Source organism: Pelobates fuscus, chromosome 7 (genome assembly GCF_036172605.1).
Source record: "Pelobates fuscus isolate aPelFus1 chromosome 7, aPelFus1.pri, whole genome shotgun sequence".
Classification (NCBI taxonomy): domain Eukaryota; kingdom Metazoa; phylum Chordata; class Amphibia; order Anura; family Pelobatidae; genus Pelobates; species Pelobates fuscus.
Genome location: NC_086323.1, coordinates 69876835 through 69896011, shown reverse-complemented (window position 1 = coordinate 69896011; position 19177 = coordinate 69876835). Strand labels below are relative to the sequence as shown.

The 19177-nt window shown below is 36.7% G+C and overlaps 1 protein-coding gene across 4 annotated transcripts in view; it reads left to right on the top strand.

Moving 5' to 3' along the window:
• EVI5 (ecotropic viral integration site 5) overlaps positions 1-19177 on the top strand; it is a 134819-nt gene that overhangs the window by 75951 nt on the left and 39691 nt on the right. For 3 of the 4 annotated variants that reach the window (XM_063428396.1, XM_063428395.1, XM_063428398.1), the window contains 8 exons: positions 2-62; positions 1642-1695; positions 4649-4681; positions 5330-5476; positions 9748-9882; positions 10730-10870; positions 13580-13738; positions 14810-14956. In XM_063428396.1, the coding sequence (XP_063284466.1) occupies positions 2-62; positions 1642-1695; positions 4649-4681; positions 5330-5476; positions 9748-9882; positions 10730-10870; positions 13580-13738; positions 14810-14956 (877 nt within the window). The remainder of the gene's footprint in view (position 1; positions 63-1641; positions 1696-4648; positions 4682-5329; positions 5477-9747; positions 9883-10729; positions 10871-13579; positions 13739-14809; positions 14957-19177) is intronic. The other variant, XM_063428397.1, reaches the window with a different exon arrangement.

Below are 19177 nucleotides of genomic sequence, written 5' to 3'. Positions count from 1 at the left end.
GGTTGGAGAAGGATTACACTACAATTAAAACAAAAGAAATGGAGGAGCAGGTTGAGATCAAAGTAAGTGATATACTTTTCTTACATTCTGCTTACCAAAAAAACACCACAATAATCTGCCAAACTGGGCATCATGAGAGTTGCTGTCATCAACTATTTTCAGTCAAGTGCACATTGGTTTTGTTTATGATGGCTACTAAAACCCCACAAGCATCTATTCAATTCATTCGGATACACTTTTCCGATGCTCATAATCTGTTAGATAACTTTTCAAATGCGTTATTAACACAAGTCACCATTATAAAGTCAATGGGATTTTTTTGTGAAAAAAATCATTTGATATGTTTTTTTCAAACCGATTGTGGTCATTTAAAAAAAAAAAAAAAAAAAAAAAGTATGGTATCCAAAATAATTAAATTAAGGCTTTTGGTATGTACAATAACAAAAAAAACATTTTGGTGCCTTTGTTGCAAACCAAAAGTATTCTCGATAAAACTTTCTAAATTAATCTATAAATTGTGTCAAGTATTGGCACACAGGTATTCTATATCCTTTACTTCCAAGTCCCAGCTTCTACATTTCACATGAAAGTCATGTGTTTAATGTCATAGCCATAATTGATGTCCCACTACTGTTAAAATGTACTAGAGTTTCTGGCTCAGTTTGTTTAAAAAGTCGGCAGGCAGCTTTTATCCAGTGCAATGTGTTTCTTGGCTGTTCTAAAACTGGACTAGAATTTATTTTAATAATTTGAAAAGAACACAGATTAACACGTGTAAAATCATCCATAACTTGTGTTAGCCTTTTTTCATATGCTCAAAAGTGTAATTTGCGTATGTAGGAGTGCCGGATATTTTAATTGATCTCTTCTGTGTTGTAAAATATTACATTTTACAGTTGTCTACATTTTTCAAGCCTTTGCAAACCAGGTTATTCACATAATTCCAAAATTACACACAGTAAATCCAGATCGCTAAACTGATACAAAATAAACCTCCGTTCTGACTATGGCTGAGTTCCAGAATTAAGCCAGATCAGCCCTTTTTTGTACGTCAAAATTTCCATTTTAATTTAATTAGCAAAATTTTAGATTTTTATTGAATAGCCGTGACAGTGTAACCACCCCCTTCATTTACATGCTGAACATTTGATTTTTGTTATTTACTCCCAAACATTGAGTTCAATGGAAAATAAAACAATACATTTCTGTAATCTGCCTTTAAAGATTAGATTTTGTATACAAATGCAGAAAGAAAAGTCCTGCGCTCACTCCCATCACTGGGCGGCTGCAATGACCACAGTACACATCAGCCCCAATATATAGTAAAAACCAAAGAAAAACAAGTTACCTGCGCTCTCTTCTTAATCCCTATGTATTTTTAAACAAATGGAGGTTTTTTAGTTACCTCCAATGGCCATGAGAGGATGAGCCCACCTGCCAACGTCAAGGCAGACCCCCCCTAGGTGGGTCCTAACTCTAACCATTCACCTTGCTTCCTTGAGCCTCTGGCAAAAATCTCTAATGAGACAGAAAGGGTTATTTTTTATATACACCCCTATACATTATTAACCCTTAATAGGGATTAGTTTTGTATACCCAATTCCTTATGTGCAAATTAAATTTTTTTTTTTATTATTCCAGAGATTACGCACTGAAAACAGACTTCTGAAACAACGTATAGAAACTTTAGAAAAAGTAAGTATTTTCTGAAAATAGATCCTGTATGTTTGTTTAATTTTCTAACTGTGAAGTTTGTATATATTATGAAGAACATGTGAGTAGATTGTGTTGGCAATGAAGAAAGAAAAGAACAGGAAGGGGAAGAAGAATTGGTTGTTTTATCAAATGTGGCAGGCAATAATACCAAAACATAAATGAAGTATCAGAACATTGAGTGTTGAGGAAGAGGCAATAAAATCATTCAGCAATGCCTCCAGTTCCTGCATGATATGGATGGACTCTTTCCGCACGGATATTTTGTCTTTGTAGGATGGGGGTGATGGTGTGCCTCTACAATGATAGAATCATCAATTTTGCAACAATATAGATAATAATCATGGATCTAGAATATATTTTGACACGTCATTAACATGCCAATAATTGATTTGGCTTTCGAGAGTAAATTAGCACTGAAGTTGCGAGCAGTGAAGTTTGAAATAGAAAATGGTTTGTTGTACTCAAACGCGAAATACATTTTTTTCTTTTTTCCAGTGGATAAAATGTTATATACCTTCCTATATTTCGCTCTCACACATGCTTCTTACCGGAAGCTCAGAATTTGTCTTCTTTTTATCTATTGCCTTTTGGCACTGCCTTTTGCTAGTCGTTGTATTTCTTACATCTGTAATAGTGGTGTTCAAATGGAACCTGACCTACACAAAACGTGTGGATGCAATGATCAACATTGGCTGGATATAAAAAAGTATTTTAGTTGGTGTGAAGAATAGAGTACATAACACAGCCTGCCTGGATGGATATTGGCAACGTTTCAACCTGTCCCACCCCGGAGCGATTCACCACAATTTACAGTTCCGTAAAAATATATATCCCAGAAGTCTTTACAATGTCATATTGCCGATGTAAAAAACAGATCAAAGTGTCAAATTAATATTAGAGTAGGCTTAATGATCCATATAAATTACCTTGCCTTGTATTGAGTATTCTGGTCGCGACAGGTTCACTTTAAGCTTTTTATAACTTCTTATGTAAAGGCTATTCTGGTGATCTAGAATATATATTATTTACACTATGCATTGCATTTTAAATGTCAGTCCCATCCTGACTAGCTCTGCAAGAGAACACATTACAAGAGGTTCGCACGGTCTGTGCCACAAACTCCCCAGCTTCATTGGTAGCACTTTATCGCCGGAACAGAGTGATATCTGTTTCTCTATTCTTGTAGCGAGCCGTGCACACACTGTAGATGCTGTGACAGAGAGCAAGTGAATGTGTGTATCTGTTCTTCATAAAGCATTGTACTACTGTACTATCAGTGTGTATAATGGATACTTCCACTTGAGCAATATTACAAGAGGAATGTCCACTGCGTACAGAAACCCAGGCAAGTGCCAAACCGTTTAAAAACGGTTTTAACTCCTTACCGTGGCATGATGCCAGGGGATTTAAGGTGCCTAGTGCCCGTTACAGATTCTTTCATATCAATAATTCAAAAGCTTATATATGCCTCCAGGTAACTATAATTAATACTGTGAGTATTTTATCCGTTCCTGCCTGCTAAATGGTAAAATATTTGTTGTGGCTGCATTGCACTTGGCACTGTGAGCCACGTATGCTACAGTTTGTGGAATGATTGGGCAGAGAGAGAGGGTTAATAGAATTTGCCTGTGTCTGATGTATCCACTGATATCTATATCATGCAACTTGGTACCTGATCACTTCCTAAAGGGGCTTATATTCATCAAATATGGGTGAGGAAAAGAATGTAAATGGTTTAAAGCTCCTACTTCCATGTGAGAGTGTTTTTGTTTTCATTTTATAGTATTATCAAAGTGTCGGTGTGATTACTGGTAAATTTAAAGTTAATACTGTTATGTTTGTATTCATGCAACAATGTTTCAAGGGACCATATTTCAACACACCTTCTAGCCAAGTGTTGCCACATATGCTTTTAAAGTGATATTATACTTTTCTAGGTTGAGTGATGCATTCAAGGGGACACTCAGCCAGGCCAGGAGAGTTTCACAGCCCTTCTCTTGTTGTGCTCATTCTAACAAACCTGTACGGCAGAGTTTATATTTAATGTTTGAAATTATAAAACAAGGTGTATACATTAACAGTGACAATGTTTATACAATAGCATTATGGCTTGAGGTGCAGGGATGGTTATAAAGAATCGTGGGAAAATCTTTTGCTCATTAGCAGTAACAAGATTGGCACTCACATATTGCTGAACATGACTGCTCTCTCAAATGTGACTAAAAGCACGTGCATCAGTGAATAACTGACCCTTAACTAGATATCTATGTTGTGTTTTTAAATTTGCAAAAACTCACACTTTAACGTCGAATGACATATTGGTGTACAATGTCTTGCACATGTAAGCCCAAACGGAGTATATGCTAAACATGTGAGCAATAATATAGAGCACACAATTTCGAAGTCCACTTGGTATCCCGTGTGATACGTCCCACTGCACACATTGCGAACGGCCTTACTTTCTGTTTCTATGAAATCTTCGCTTTTGCATGATGTTCTTTTCACTTTCAGATAAACCATTCTACCTCCTTTGAACAGCATTCCAAGGCTCTTAAAAGGAACGTGCTTGAATATGTTTTATAAAATACAATGAGAGGAAATTTACCGAAGCATAGTGATAAGAAAAGTGGTGCATATTTCTAAAACTGGAGCAATCACCATGGAAACCTTCATTTTTGCTTTTTAAGGACTTTGCACACTTTTCAGACCAGCACTTTGCTAAATCTCCTCTACGTTCTGTTGGGTTTCTAAATCTTTCTCGAGCTACGCACAGCCTTTGTCAGATATGACGGTGTACAAAGGAGGTAGTGTCACATGCTGATTTTTCTGCACACTTGATTGATTTATTTATTCTTTTTCATGTGTCACTTTTTTTTTTTTTTTCATTTTCGTCTCTTCTGAAATTCCTTTCTGCATTTTTTCCTTTTCGTAGGAAAGTGCATCCTTGGCAGATAGATTGATCCAGGTATAGTTCTTGCACATATAACCATCAAATAACAATTAAACCCGGTTAATCCTGTTTCCTTTTGGGGGAGGGAGATGCATGCATGGTTTCTATATCTATAGTTTTACATGCATCCGTTAAAAAACAAACAAAAAAAAACTATCCTTGGTTTTTGTTTTAATTTTGGCATTAAGTAGATAATTACTTATGTCTGTTATTAACCCTAAAAATAAAAAAATCTATATGTTGCTCGCTATCCTAATATAATTTCCAGCTAACCTCTTTGGTTTCACACAAGAAATCAGTGAAATCCTTGGTTCCGACAAATAACATTTTATTTAATTTTTTTTCCATAAATTTACTTCTTAAAACAAACTAACTGCACTGCATGATTAAACTCAGTCATTTTGCATGAACTAAATCCTAATTGGAATGTCAAATCGCATCTCCATTGTGATAGCCTCATTTTAATTTGTTTGTACCACTTCCAGTCATGCAGCTCAGATTTTGTTTTTGTTTGTTCGGAACTTCAAATATCAAAACTCCTGGGAAATGTAATCACATTTGAAAAACCCTACAAAGGAGATTTTTTTTACATTTTGATTTGATTTTTTTTTTTTAATTTTCGTTTGAACATTTTTGCTCAAAACCTTAAAATTATGTCCAAAGGGACAAGTGACAAGGGCCCAGGAGGCAGAGGAAAACTACCTCATAAAACGGGAGCTGGCCACCATCAAACAGCAGAGTGATGATGCCAGTAATAAACTGGAGCAGGCCCAACATACCATCACAGAGCTTCAGCAACAGAGGAGATTGGTAAGACGCCTGCTAGTACAGTTTTATGTTTGCCATATTTTGCTGTATTCTATCTGCATTCTTCGTTGAGGTTTAGTGGGATTTTTATTTTTCATTTTTTTGACGTTCTACACATATGCAAATGTTTTTCCTGTATAGAATGCTTAGAATTGTTTTTTTACTCATTTATGTAGTTCTCATTTATTCAGTAACAGTGCATTGTGTACGATTAGTTTGAAAAGGTGAAAAGAGCTTTGATGTAAAATGTTTCTTCAACAGAGCAAACCTGACGATTGTTAATGAACCCTTTTGAGAGATCCCTCCTTGATTTTTTTTTTTTCCCCCACCCACGTTTTATATTTACATAATATAGTTTTAAATATGCCAGCACTGAGCGCACGTAATTTGAACATTGTTCCATGGTAAAGTTACGTCAAAGGAGTTTACTTGTTTCATTTGTCCATTTTAACCCGAATTTCAAATGTGTTGTTTGCTAAAATGGCTGGTGAATTCCCTGCTGGTAAAACCCATCTCATGCTTAATGTCTACTCTTTCCTCTGTCCTTCTCCAATGTTTCTCTCTACCACACAATCTGTTTCTCTCCTTTAGTGCTTAATTGTAGCATACTCCTTTCTTCTATGCCTTTGCTCTATCCGTGTTTCTTAAAACAGTCCTCAAGGCACGAGAGCTCCCTATCTCCTGATGACTGCCTACATGATATGAAAGTTCTAGTTGATTGACTGTTGTTGGGTTCATTATTTATTTTTTTGTAAATTTCTTTATTGTGCAGAGGTGTGAAATAACAGCGTTACAATGTGTTACCATTTTACAATAAATCCCGTATGATACAAACAATAACCAATATTCTTCTATAGTATTCCAAACATTCTGACTTCTTATGTCTAATGTAGATCTGTTACGCAAAGTAGATGGTGGGAACCGCACTCAATCCCAGCGGCCAAGGGTGCTCCGGATCAGGACCAGCAATCCCAGAATTATACACGAAAGAAGAAAGGACCACAGGCACTCCAAATTGAAACCGTATGCAGATTTATTAGGAAAAAATGCAACGCCAAGCAACGTTTCGACCAACAAAGGTCTTGAGCTTGAAAAAGACCTTTGTTGGTCGAAACGTTGCTTGTCGTTGCATTTTTTCCTAATAAATCTGCATACGGTTTCAATTTGGAGTGCCTGTGGTCCTTTCTTCTTTCGTGTATAATGTAGATCTGTTATCTCCTTTTCTTTTTACTTTTTTAATTTATATATATATATATATATATATATATATATATATATATATTTATTTATTTATTTATTTTGAGTGATTGGCTTTGAGCAGTAGTTTCTACAAGTAATGAGTACGTTATTAAACCTTTAAACAGTGAGACGCGCAGGTCTCAGGGGAATCACACAACTTCCAAAACCTCAGACTCGTATGAGTTAAGTTTGCAGGTCTGTTAATATATGTCAGGAGTCTAAGTCTAGGCTTTCCTGTGTATGCTTCCCCAGTCTCTTGACTCTTGTCTTTCTGTGGGTGTATATGAACCTTGTGTTGGGGTTGCTGACTTTGTCATGTTGTGCGGAGATAAGGGATGGTCCCCTATGTACGTCTCCATTGGTGTGTAGTGGTGGTGTTATGATGATGTGGTGTGTTTAGGGTTAGGGGTCAGGGTTATGGATCTGGTGTTAGCTGAAATTTCCGGAAGGAGAGAGTGGCCGTTTGTGGTAATTTAGTTGGGTTTATTATGTTAATACCCTTCACCACAGGCTTGTTTCTGTTTAAACATTGGATTCATGTCTACCACAAAAGAGTAGGGAAAAAATTGACATTTTGTGGTGGCTGCTGTCTTTTAAAACTTTGAAGAACATTTTTTTTTATAAAATTGTATATTTTTACTTGGCATTCAGAGTTCATACATTCGCCTTTGGTGGAAATACTGATTGTACTATCTAGTAAGATATAAGGTATCCCTTGTCTCATACTTAAAGGGCCACTCTAGGCACCCAGACCACTTCAGCTTAATGAGGTGGTCTGGGTGCCTGGTCCAGCTAGGATTAACCCTTAGAAATGTAGTATTGTTTAAACTACCATTACAAAATGTTTGAGTTAATAAAGTTTTTTGTGCAATCACAGGCAGTTTTTCAAGTCATGGAACACAATGGCTATAAATATTTTAGTTACAATGTACTGTTGTGGACGGAAATGGAAGACAATCTTGTCTATCCCAATGATGAATGTTGATCCAGAGTATGCTCACTTTGTAATGCAAGATTAACGTTAATTATACATTGACTCTGGTCAATTACATGGGATGAAGCAGGAAACCTGTTTGGAGCACTCAAATGATGTAATTCAGTGTTAAATTACAGTGGCGGTATCTTTGTGCAGGCTGTCACCCAAAAATAGTTGGAATAAAAAGAGCACCCGGTAGAATTAATATATAACTAAATACCTACATGAGCTGTCATTGGGTATTTAATGTTATTGGATGGAAGTAAAAGCCCAAAACATACACCATCCATCTAAAGACTATCTGATCAATTTTCAGCAAAGGTAATAAATTGGAGAAAGCTTTTTTAAATTATTTTATTTTTTGTTTTTTTCAGTGTTACACCGTTAAACATGATATTTTCATTAGTTAAAAAGAAAAATAATACACTCTGTGGGAAAGATAAAAAGTAAGCAGCTCTAAACACCTAATATGTGGTATCCCCTACACCACCATAAAAACAATAATATACATACAAAACAATAGGTGGAACCGCTTGAGTCTTTGATAATCTGTAAAACAAGGGTATATGCAAAATAGCGTAGTATGTCTATACAATAACATAAAATGAGAGAAAATAGTAGTTGCACTCACAAGGTTGGAGTCATACCCTCATATGACTCTCTTTGTATGCTCCTTTGGACCATTCAAAGGTTGTCCAAACCTATATACTGCCAGAATCCTGGTTGTCCTTCTGCACCTGTGCCTGGTGTCTCGAAATGAAGTAGCAGGAAACCCAGATATCTTCTCAAAGGTAGGTTTATTTCTTTAAAAAATGTATAAAACAAATATACTTTACCAGAATACAACTGGTTAAAGTGCAAAAGTAGTGTAAGATAAATCCAAGGTAAAAGTCTTTAAAAAGTGTCCTTCAATTAGGTGTCCAAGTGTCCAAATTGGACACTTGGACACCTTATTGAAGGACACTTTTTAAAGACTTTTACCTTGGATTTATCTTACACTACTTTTGCACTTTAACCAGTTGTATTCTGGTAAAGTATATTTGTTTTATACATTTTTTAAAGAAATAAACCTACCTTTGAGAAGATATCTGGATTTCGAGACACCAGGCACAGGTGCAGAAGGACAACCAGGATTCTGGCAGTATATAGGTTTGGACAACCTTTGATATTTTCATTATTTAGTTATAAATATACCTTCCATATTTGTGCCATATTTTTGGTTGCTTAGTCACTCTTTGTGTTAAATTCTCTTCTCTAAAACACATACCAAAATATTTTGTGCTGCTAGAAAAGAGGAACAATGGGATCCAGGATTTATGAAGTATGTTAATAATGTTATTGGTTTGTCCATTATTTGCTTCTCTTCCTTAAATGTAGACTGGGTAAATGTTGTTTCTGGAATCTCTGTTGCAAGTCACCTGCTGTAGTCTTAAAACCCACCACAGCAGTACATCGTGACATCGCAGTAATCACTTGTCCGCTCTCGATACCTTGTCGGTAGTATTGGTAGAAAATCTTTCGATGTCTCAACAAACTCACTTTGGACACGGAAAAGTAATTATATCCATGTTTACCATGAACACTTTTTGATTTCCTTCCCCAATTAACCACAAGCTCTATATCACCGGATGCCAGATAACCCGATTTCTTCTTTCCCTTACAAAACAAATCACATCTCTGAAGTTGAAATAAGCCGTTGTGAAGGGATGGGAGATCAATAAAATGGTTTATAAAATAAGTCGGGTGCACTGCACCAGTTTTTTTTTTCGTTTAAAGCTGTGTGGCGCCTAGAACCCTACAAAACGTTCCTTTGTTTTATTTTTTTTTCCTTTAAACTCCTTTTTATTAAAAGAAATAGAGATGGGAGAAAAAAAAGGAAAAGATTTCCGCACAGTCCTTGTGAATCTTTTAACAAAAGCAGCTTAAATATGATGATTTTTTTTTTAGCAAGATAAAAATGGGTTTTAGAAAATATGGATCTTTTTCTTCCTACTTACCCGGATTTTACAAAACTACTGTTATATATTTAACATTAGGAAATATCTTGTTTTTTTTTCAGCATAAATGTAACCCTCGCTATTCCGAAGAATTTGTACTGCAGCTGGAGAAGGAATTGGTGCAAGCCAGACTAAAAGAGGCAGAATCGCACTGTGCAATGAAAGAAATGCAGGATAAGATGCTGGAGATGGACAAGGTAACCCTTTCGTACAGGGTCTGCATTCCGCTGCTTTTATTCCATTTTCGATTCCTTTGTAGATATTTTAAAATGAGGAGTAAATGCCATCTAGTTTTTAGGATGCATGCTAATTTGACCCCTGCCTGGTATCTATAGATTTAATTTTAAAATGGTGCATAAATAGAACGTGAGACCCTTTTTCTGACTTATTCCCTAGTAAGTTTGCTAACTGAATTCTTTTTACTGATATATAGGGTTATTTACTTAAGTGAAATTACATTTTAAGGCCAAAGTAGCTGAACTGAATTTTTTTATTTTTTTTTAAGTTTGGCTGTTTTCACCTTAAATTTTAAATTCACCTGGAATTCTTACTTGAATATTGTAGGCAGTGATCTAAGATAGTGAGAAGAGTTCACCCAACCCAAGTTGTCTCAGTCTGTATACTTTGTTTGTAAGTGCGTTATAGTATGGAAGACACCATTTTTGTTTAGCAATAATCAGAACATAAAAACCTTCTATACTGTCAGGGTTATTCACTAATGTGGAACGATTAATTCCGTGGAAGAGATAAGCGAGTTTCTTTATTCCTTCACCCAAGCTTATGCCATTGACATATTTACTGAGGTTAATAAAGCCGCAGCTATAAGTAACTCGCTTACATCTATGGCCTGTTCCATGGCCTGTCCTTGATTAAGGAGACTTTGCAGCCCCCGTGATGTCTCAGGCGTGCTCTGCAAATACTCACATCTATAGAGACATATTATATGAGTGCATGAAGGTTTAAGCGTTCCTTCAGTAGTGGCGTTGGTACACATGATACTGCTGGGGTTCATTTCATTTACATGCCATGTTTCTTTGTGTACAGAGGAATAGTTACCTACCGGATGAGAACAACATTGTACGACTCCAGGAGGAGCTGATAGCTGTGAAATTACGAGAAGCGGAGGCAGTTATGGCTCTTAAAGAGCTGAAGCAGCAAATAAAGGATTTAGAAGAACACTGGCAGGTATTAGGCCATTTTGTTATGTTGTGTTTATTGGTCTAAGTAAAGGTAATAACGATAAACCACTAAGAATAGATGATATTCTTATTGGTTTGTAATAACAGAATAATTAAGAAACAAGACAACAGATGCAATGAGCTCTGCTTTTTTTTTTTTTTTTTTTAAACTATATTAGTTTACATATTTATTTATACCTCCTTATCTTATTAAACAAGCTAAAAAAAAAGTTTTAATTAAAGTGTAAAAACGTATTGGCCTAAAAATACGTTCCAGTCGTGCAGGGATGAAAATAAAAATACTGGCTACAATTTAATAAGCTAGAGTTACACTTTATGAAAAAAATAAAAATGCATTTTTAAAAATGCATGTGAATAAAAAAATAAAAATCACTTTTTTGAATGTCCTTTGTTTGCCAGACCTTCTGGTGTTCTACAGTTTCTACCGTAATATATAGATTCCTCAGCCAATCCAGGTCATTCTGTTGCATTCAAGGTTTTACAGGTTGTGTACACATCATAAATATGGGATGTAATTATATATAAAGTTACAGAGCAGTGCACACAGACACAGCGCTGCTCCTCATTTCTGAAGAATTAAAGCACATGCAGGAATGTTGAAAAGACATTGAAAAATAGATCAAAAAGTGCAGAGTTGTGTGTCATTGCTTTAAATCCATCCACCGATGAATTAGTGTTGTCACATGTTGCTCTCTTGGTTATGAAACCTATTGATGTTGCGGAATTTGTATGTTTTTCTTTTTTAGAAGCTGTGATGTTTTAACAACCACTTTAGTTTTTTAGGATAACATTGCAAGTTTAGTCTTCACCACTAGGTGTCACTATAGTATTAACTGACAAATACAAAAAACAGTGTTCCACTTCCCTATCGGAGTAGAGCACAAAGCGTTTTTAAATATGTTGTTTTTAAATTCTATAATCATAATAATTACAAGAAATCCAAAATATATGTAAATTATGTGCTATCCTATATTGGCTAGCACAGAAGTCCTGTTAAACCACAAATAATGTGTGTAAAGTATCCTGATGGTCGCCAAAGTCTTCCTATTTGGTTTGTGATGATAGACACAGAATCCTGTTGGCAGAATACTGCCTTCTATGTATTTATGGTATACTATAATATTTAATGTGTACATAATGTTGTTTTCACAGTTAGAGTAGTACTCGGCTAAGTAACCCTCTTAAAAGTCCATCCGTCATTAATAATTCTGAAATTACTCCGTGTTTACTTAGAAACAGAATAGGTAAATCATACAATTTAGGATCTGACAAAAACACGAATATTAATGATGTAATGAGTGCCTCAAAGCAAAAAGACACCAATCAGAATAGATCCACAATTTTTTGTAACCTTTTTTTTTTTTTTTTTTTTAAAGGGACCCAATTATTGTGCATTACATTTTGTGTGTTTTTTTATTTAACATTCATTTTATTGAACATGTTGCCAGTATCCGTATTCCTGGTAATTGGATGGAGAGGGATGGATATACCGTTTTGAGAGTGCAATACCTGTAAAAACCTACATCAAGGTTACCAAATTAAAAACTATTGTGGGCTTTCAGAGATCGCACCATCATGTGGCGATAGATATTTGTTCAAACTAAACCTTGAGTTTCTGCTATTGAGCCGATAGGGCTGTTAAATGCATTTTGTTCACAAGGTATTCTGTGAAAAAGTGACGTGAGATCTCATATTCTCACATTTTGAATAGTATTGCAACAGCAAAGATACTGTATATATACATGGTTTTCTTTTAATCTGGACTAAGTGCATAATAGGCAGTATCTTGCGAATAGAATTCTGTGTGTTTATCACAAACCTAATAGCGACACTGTGATCACTTTTGCATTGATTATGATACTAGTAGGGAAACTCTAATCACCAAAACAACTTTAGCTTAATGAAGCAGTTTTGGTGTATAGATCATGCCCCTGATCAGATTTGCCCTTTTATTAAAAAATTATATTACAGCGTTTCTCTCTGTAATTAGGGATGCAATCCTGTACTGATTTGTGTAATACAATTAAATGAAAAGATCTGGTTTCCCAACTTGTATTCGCAAATCTTTGTTTTTGTTTAGTTTTTTGGCTTTTAATCGCATAAAGCAAAAAAAAAACACACACGTTCATTGACCTACAGTAATTGTCTCATCTTATACCTGATCTCACGTTTGATTAAGACAAACTCAGAATTACTAGCTGCTGTCATCTACCTAGCGGGCTCTGCACTGACCAATCAGGCATTTGGTTACGACCCTATGGCCTGTTGCCCGATGTAATGGCTCTGTATTATATTGTGCTATTGAGTTCACCAAGAATGCCATGGTAATAGCAGCCTGGTTATAGTATTGTGGATGAAAGCAGATCACTTGGCCAAATATTAAGGTTGCGATCCTTCAGAGCATTTCCTAAAATGCTTTAATCCACACAGCTCAATATACTAAGGATACACACCAAATTGCATTACAATAAAAATCGTTTTATTTCAAATCGCATAACAACATACACTTGTATAATACAACACCATAAACACACAATATCAACCAAACCCTAATAGAGAGAAAAACACTGTCAAATAAACTACCCCCCAACATTTCAGCATAAGACGCATTTTTCAAGTTACATGAGTAACAACCACTAGACTAAGTTCTATCCTTACCATATGAGCAAAAAAAAATATTTTTGTATGATTTCAGCGTCATCTAGCGCGTACCGCTGGGCGGTGGAAAGATCCCTCAAAGAAGAACACCGTGAATGAACTTCAGGATGAGCTCATGACTGTGCGCCTGAGAGAAGCCGAAAGGCACGTGGAGTTACGGGAGATCAGGCAACGATTGATGGAAATGGAAACGCAGGTATAGCATATTTATTTAGCAAATATATGACGATCATTGTCACCTATGTCTTTACATGCATTTGTGCTAGGTTACGTTAGATTTTAAATATTTGAATTTTTCTCCATTATTCAAATGACCACTAGGGGGGCCCATTGCACCTTGTGGCTTGTATTTGTAACATAAAAATGAATCAAATACATGGTTTGTTTGTTTTTTGTTTTTTGGCCAATAGCTTACTAGCTGAAATATTATGTTTATTTTTGGTGCCATAATTCCTAATTAATTAAAGGAGCACTTGGACCCTCATTGGAAGGAGTCAAATATATATATTTTTTTTATATTTTCTCTTACCTGGCATTCACTGAGCGCTGCTTTCTTTGCTACTTCATTGGCTCTTCCTCAGCTTACTTTCGTGTTTGAGAGTAACTTGTGATTTGTTAAATAAATTGATGCCATTGTAGGAGAGCTCACCAGGACTTTCAATCAGGCAGCCCAAAACACTTGGTTACAAGTTACCTGTGTCGAATATGGGTGAATAGGCTGTGTATAAACTGATAGCCGCAGTGGTAAGGATGTTGTCTCTTTATAATGCAGTTCCAAACATCTTGTGCAATTGGCCCCCTCCCCTCCCCCCCCATGTTTCAGCTACGTCAGCAGCCAAAATGTTGCACCGTCTCCTATGCATGCCCCATTTTGTGTTATTGTGTATGTACAAGAGAACAGTGACAATGGGCATGCAAGGCTGCCAGGGGTTGCAGTGGCAAAATGTCGTCACCATGAACAGCCATTCTGTAGCCATTGCCTGAGTAGGTGTTTGGAATTTGCGTTTGTTGTGTGAATAATAAAATAAAATGGTACTAAGGTGACAGATCGGTTTAACCAAATCCATTGTATTTCTTTTGCAGTATGTCAGTTACTAAAAATTACAGATTTAACGATTTAGAAGAACAATGGAAACCTGTATTTGAAGCAAAGTTCTGTTATCTTTCTTTTTTTATGTGGCATAAATGAAAAATGCTTATCTGCTGCAGGACTTCTCCACCTCACTATCTCATTCCTTTCTGTGTTTTTGTGTTTTTCCTTTGATAGAACCAGATAAACAGCAACCATCTTCGAAGGGCGGAGCTGGAGGTCAGCACCCTACAAGGGAAAGTGCAATATCTGTCCGCGCAGAACAAAGGCCTGCACGCTCAGCTGTCTGAGTCAAAGCGCAAACAGGCCGAGATTGAATGCAAGGTAACACTGACCTTCAATAGAACAATGCAGATACAGAGAGTAACCTTTATCTACAAATAAAATAAATTAAAGAAAATGCATCTAGTTCATAATCTATTCTTTATTGTGACATTCATTAATGTATATGTAATATATGTTTTTGTTTCCCTCCCCCCACACACTCACACAAGTTTAAAGTAACCGTCCAAGCACAATAGCCGCAACTTGTAGTGGTTGTGGTATAAAGAGTGCTCTGGTACCCTCCCAGAGTAATTAAGTAATGTTTGATAACTCGCGTTGGTTCAGCTGCGTGCCTGATGCTCCTCCTGCTGCCTAACTGCCCAACTCCACTGAGCTAAGCCCTGCTGTGTGTGGCAGAGAGCACCAACTGGCATGACCCAGGTAAGTTGTTAAAATGTTCTTAAGTGGTTTAAATACTTACAGGACAATACATCATTACAGTGACCTGTAGTGTTGACAGTGCTTGGCGTGTTCCCTTAGTTAAAACCAAAGAAAAGAAAAAGTTACCTGCGCTCTCTCCTTAATCCCTATGTATATTTAGACAAATGGAGGTCATTTAGTTGCTCCAATGGCCATTGGAGGGAATGCCCGCCTGCCAACGTCAAGGTAGACCCCCCTAAGCGGGTCCTAACACTGACCCTTCAGCCTGCCTCCTTGAGCTTCTGACAAAGATATCTCTGAGACAGAGAAGGGTATTTTTATATACACCCCTATATACTTATTAACCCTTAATGGTTTTTACTATATATTGGGGCTGATGTGTACTGTAGTCATTGCTGCCGGCCCAGTAGTGATGGGAGTGAGCACAGGACTTCTCTTTTTGTATTTGTATTTACTTTGTATCACACAGCCTGGTTACAATGCTGCTGCCCATCCCAAGTGTTCCCTATTAAGGGTTAATAAGTATATAGGGGTGTATATAACAAATACCCCTCTCTGTCTCATTAGAGATATCTTTGCCAGAAGCTCAAGGAAGCAGGCTGAGGGGTCAGTGTTAGGACCCGCTTAATGGGGTCTGCCTTAACGTTGGCAGGCGGGCATTCCCTCCATTGGAGCAACTAAATGACCTCCATTTGTCTAAATATACATAGGGATTAAGGAGAGAGCGCAGGTAACTTTTTCTTTTCTTTGGTTTTTACTATATATTGGGGCTGATGTGTACTGTAGTCCTTGCTGCCGGCCCAGTAGTGATGGGAGTGAGAGCAGGACTTCTCTTTTTTGTATTTGTGTTCCTTTAGTTACAGATAAATCACAATACAACCACTTGCAGGGACAAAAAAAAAACAGGAGGGGCTAAGTTTTGGCTTGAGATTCGGAACCAGATCCCATGACACCAGTGCTTGTCCCTAATGTGTATGCTTTTAGCTTTCAGCAGGATCCTTTGGAACTGGTAGTAACTTTGTACAGATGAAGCTGATCAAATATTTCATATACAATATGATATTTTATTGATGTTTTCAGTGGAAGTGTGGGGCATATCTCACAAACCCATGTAGTTCAGTTCGTCATATTGGAGAACATGGGAACTAGTATAATGTGTACACTCTGAACAAGTTTTTTTGTTATTCATTCAGTAAGGTTTGGGAGTGTGTATACAACTTTAGCTGTTTATGCAAAGTGCTGCCGACACAAGACATTTTTTTTCTTAACACGTTAATGGAGAATTTTGTGAAATTATGAGCCATCCGATATATCAGACATGCTATATTATGGTATACTATAATATTTAATGTGTACATAATGTTGTTTTCGCAGTTAGAGTAGTACTCTGCTAAGTAACCCTCTTAAAAGTCCATCCGTCGTTAATAATTCTGAAATTACTCCTTCTTTACTTAGAAACAGATTATGCTGTTACCTGCTTTTGTTGCGTTTGGTAGGCAAGTCCTACATTTGCATATACTTTTCTCTACGGTATGCCAATTTAACTAGCAGTCATCTTCTACTAATCACTGCGGCCCATTATTTATAAAATATTATGAATTTATCTCGGATTGTTTGTTTCTCAGTTTAGCATGTATATGTATATGACGTCATGGCATAACATGCAGTTGTACAGTTCACTGGAGGTATTACAAACTTGTACTCTGCTTATGAAATGTAAACTATAGGGATTTCACCGCCCTGGCCACAGTCTAATGATACAGCTCTGAGTGATTCCAGGTACCGGAGAGGACAAGTTCTAAATTATTTATATGTATACCTTAGAAGGTAGAACTGGTCATTGAATACGTTACCTATATTTAGCAAGGGTTTAATGAACGTTCAAAAGGAGAGAATTTCCTGGGGATTAATGAACGTTCAGAAGGAGAGAATTTCCTGGGGGTTAATGATCGTTCAGAAGGAGAGAATTTCCTGGGGGTTAATGATCGTTCAGAAGGAGAGAATTTCCTGGGGGTTAATGATCGTTCAGAAGGAGAGAATTTCCTGGGGGTTAATGATCGTTCAGAAGGAGAGAATTTCACTAGAAAAGCAAAAAAAATGGCACCCAAGGCTTTCTCTTGTAAGCAGGGTGGGTATGCAGACAGAAATCGTTTATATTGGGATGGTAGGGGCAACGTGGAAACATTTTGCTGCCGAAAGAGTGAAGGCTTATTAAATCCGAATGTAAACCACTAATTGTAATATGATTTCTGTATGTGGAGCCATTGGCTATATTGAAATAGATAGATGACTGTTGGTTGTTGATTGGAATCAGAAAGGTGGTGGACATATTCCTTGGACATTATGGTCCATGCAGACTCTGAAGCATTATATAGTTCCTATGGAGTATTGAGTGGCAGATTCAGGCTGTAAAGTTCTTATTGTACCTCATCCTAGCAGTTCACGATTTGATTGAGACTTTCATGTTGGTGGAACTAGCTTGAGATGTTTTGAAATGTGGTGTATTGTTTGTTTCTGGATAGCTTTATGTAAATGAGATTAGCTGACCCGAGAAGAACCACGCATGGAGTTCTGCTGCTGTAGCCCATCTAATGGCTGGATTTGTGCACATCATCATATACGTAGTGTGAAGAGAAGTTACCTTTCTGTCAAAGTAATCATGTTTGACTTTCTGATTTAGTGTGCTCTTTACCTTAGAAACACTGGGCACCTGAAGTGTTTTATTAATTTCGTTATTTTACCATTCTCTATCTGGAATTTGTTCAGGATATTCCAGGTGGTCTGCCATTTCTGACATACTTGTACCAATAATAATTCCATGGTGTAAGACTGGTAAAATATATGTTTTTCCTCATTCTAGAGATGAACAACAACAAAGTCTAAACAATTCATGCATTTTATTGTGCAGCCATGTGATTTGCTGTTTGGCTATTCACGTTTTTAAGCAGTAGTAAATATTTGACACTATTGTACAGTTATGGTTTGCCTCAGGATCGGGTACAGCAGCAGTGCAGGATAAGTAGTAAGATACTTAGCACTAGAACACGGTCTTCTGACTTCTCTCCATCAGGATATAACCCGGGGTAACATGAACATGACTTTGTTATAATGGTTGGAGAGGAAAATGTTTTTAAAGTCCCTTTTGTTTCTCGCTAGTATTTTTTTTTAAATTAATTAAATAAACCAACCCCATATATCGTGGGAGCAGGCAATGGACTTGTGCACAAATTTGTGTGCAGCGCGTTGCCCAAATCAAATTCCTTTTTAAGCCACACTACAATGAGTAGACCAGGATTTACCTATAAAGTCTTATTCAATGAATAATGTCCAATGAATGAGTCCACAGATAAACCCTAAAAGGATCAATTCAATCATGTTTAGATTTAAAGAAGTTTGGTTGAACCTCTCCGAACTAATTTTGGACAAATTTTAGTAGGCAGCAGACTTTTGACAAAAATGTAAACCTCTAATATATAAAATGCCTTCTGCCATGCCTCTCACTGACCAGATCTATTATATTAGAAGGGCCTTAAAGGTATATTCTACTGAATCCCAGTGAATTGTGATTGTCTTCCTTTTATACCCACAGTGCATTTCTGGTTTAAGGGATAGCTCTCTCCTCATGGCTGACAGGACAATGTAAATCTATAGGTGATAAGTATACTCTTTAATCCAAGAACATGTCCCCATGCTGTGGGCCATGCATTTATTGCTGCTGTCGACATTGGAAGCTCAGAGTATGCACCTTCTTTGTTGTAAGCTCCCTGCTATATAAGTGACATTCTACACTCTGAGATGGCACAAACATTTTTTATGAAGTTAGAAGCTTTTTATAACACG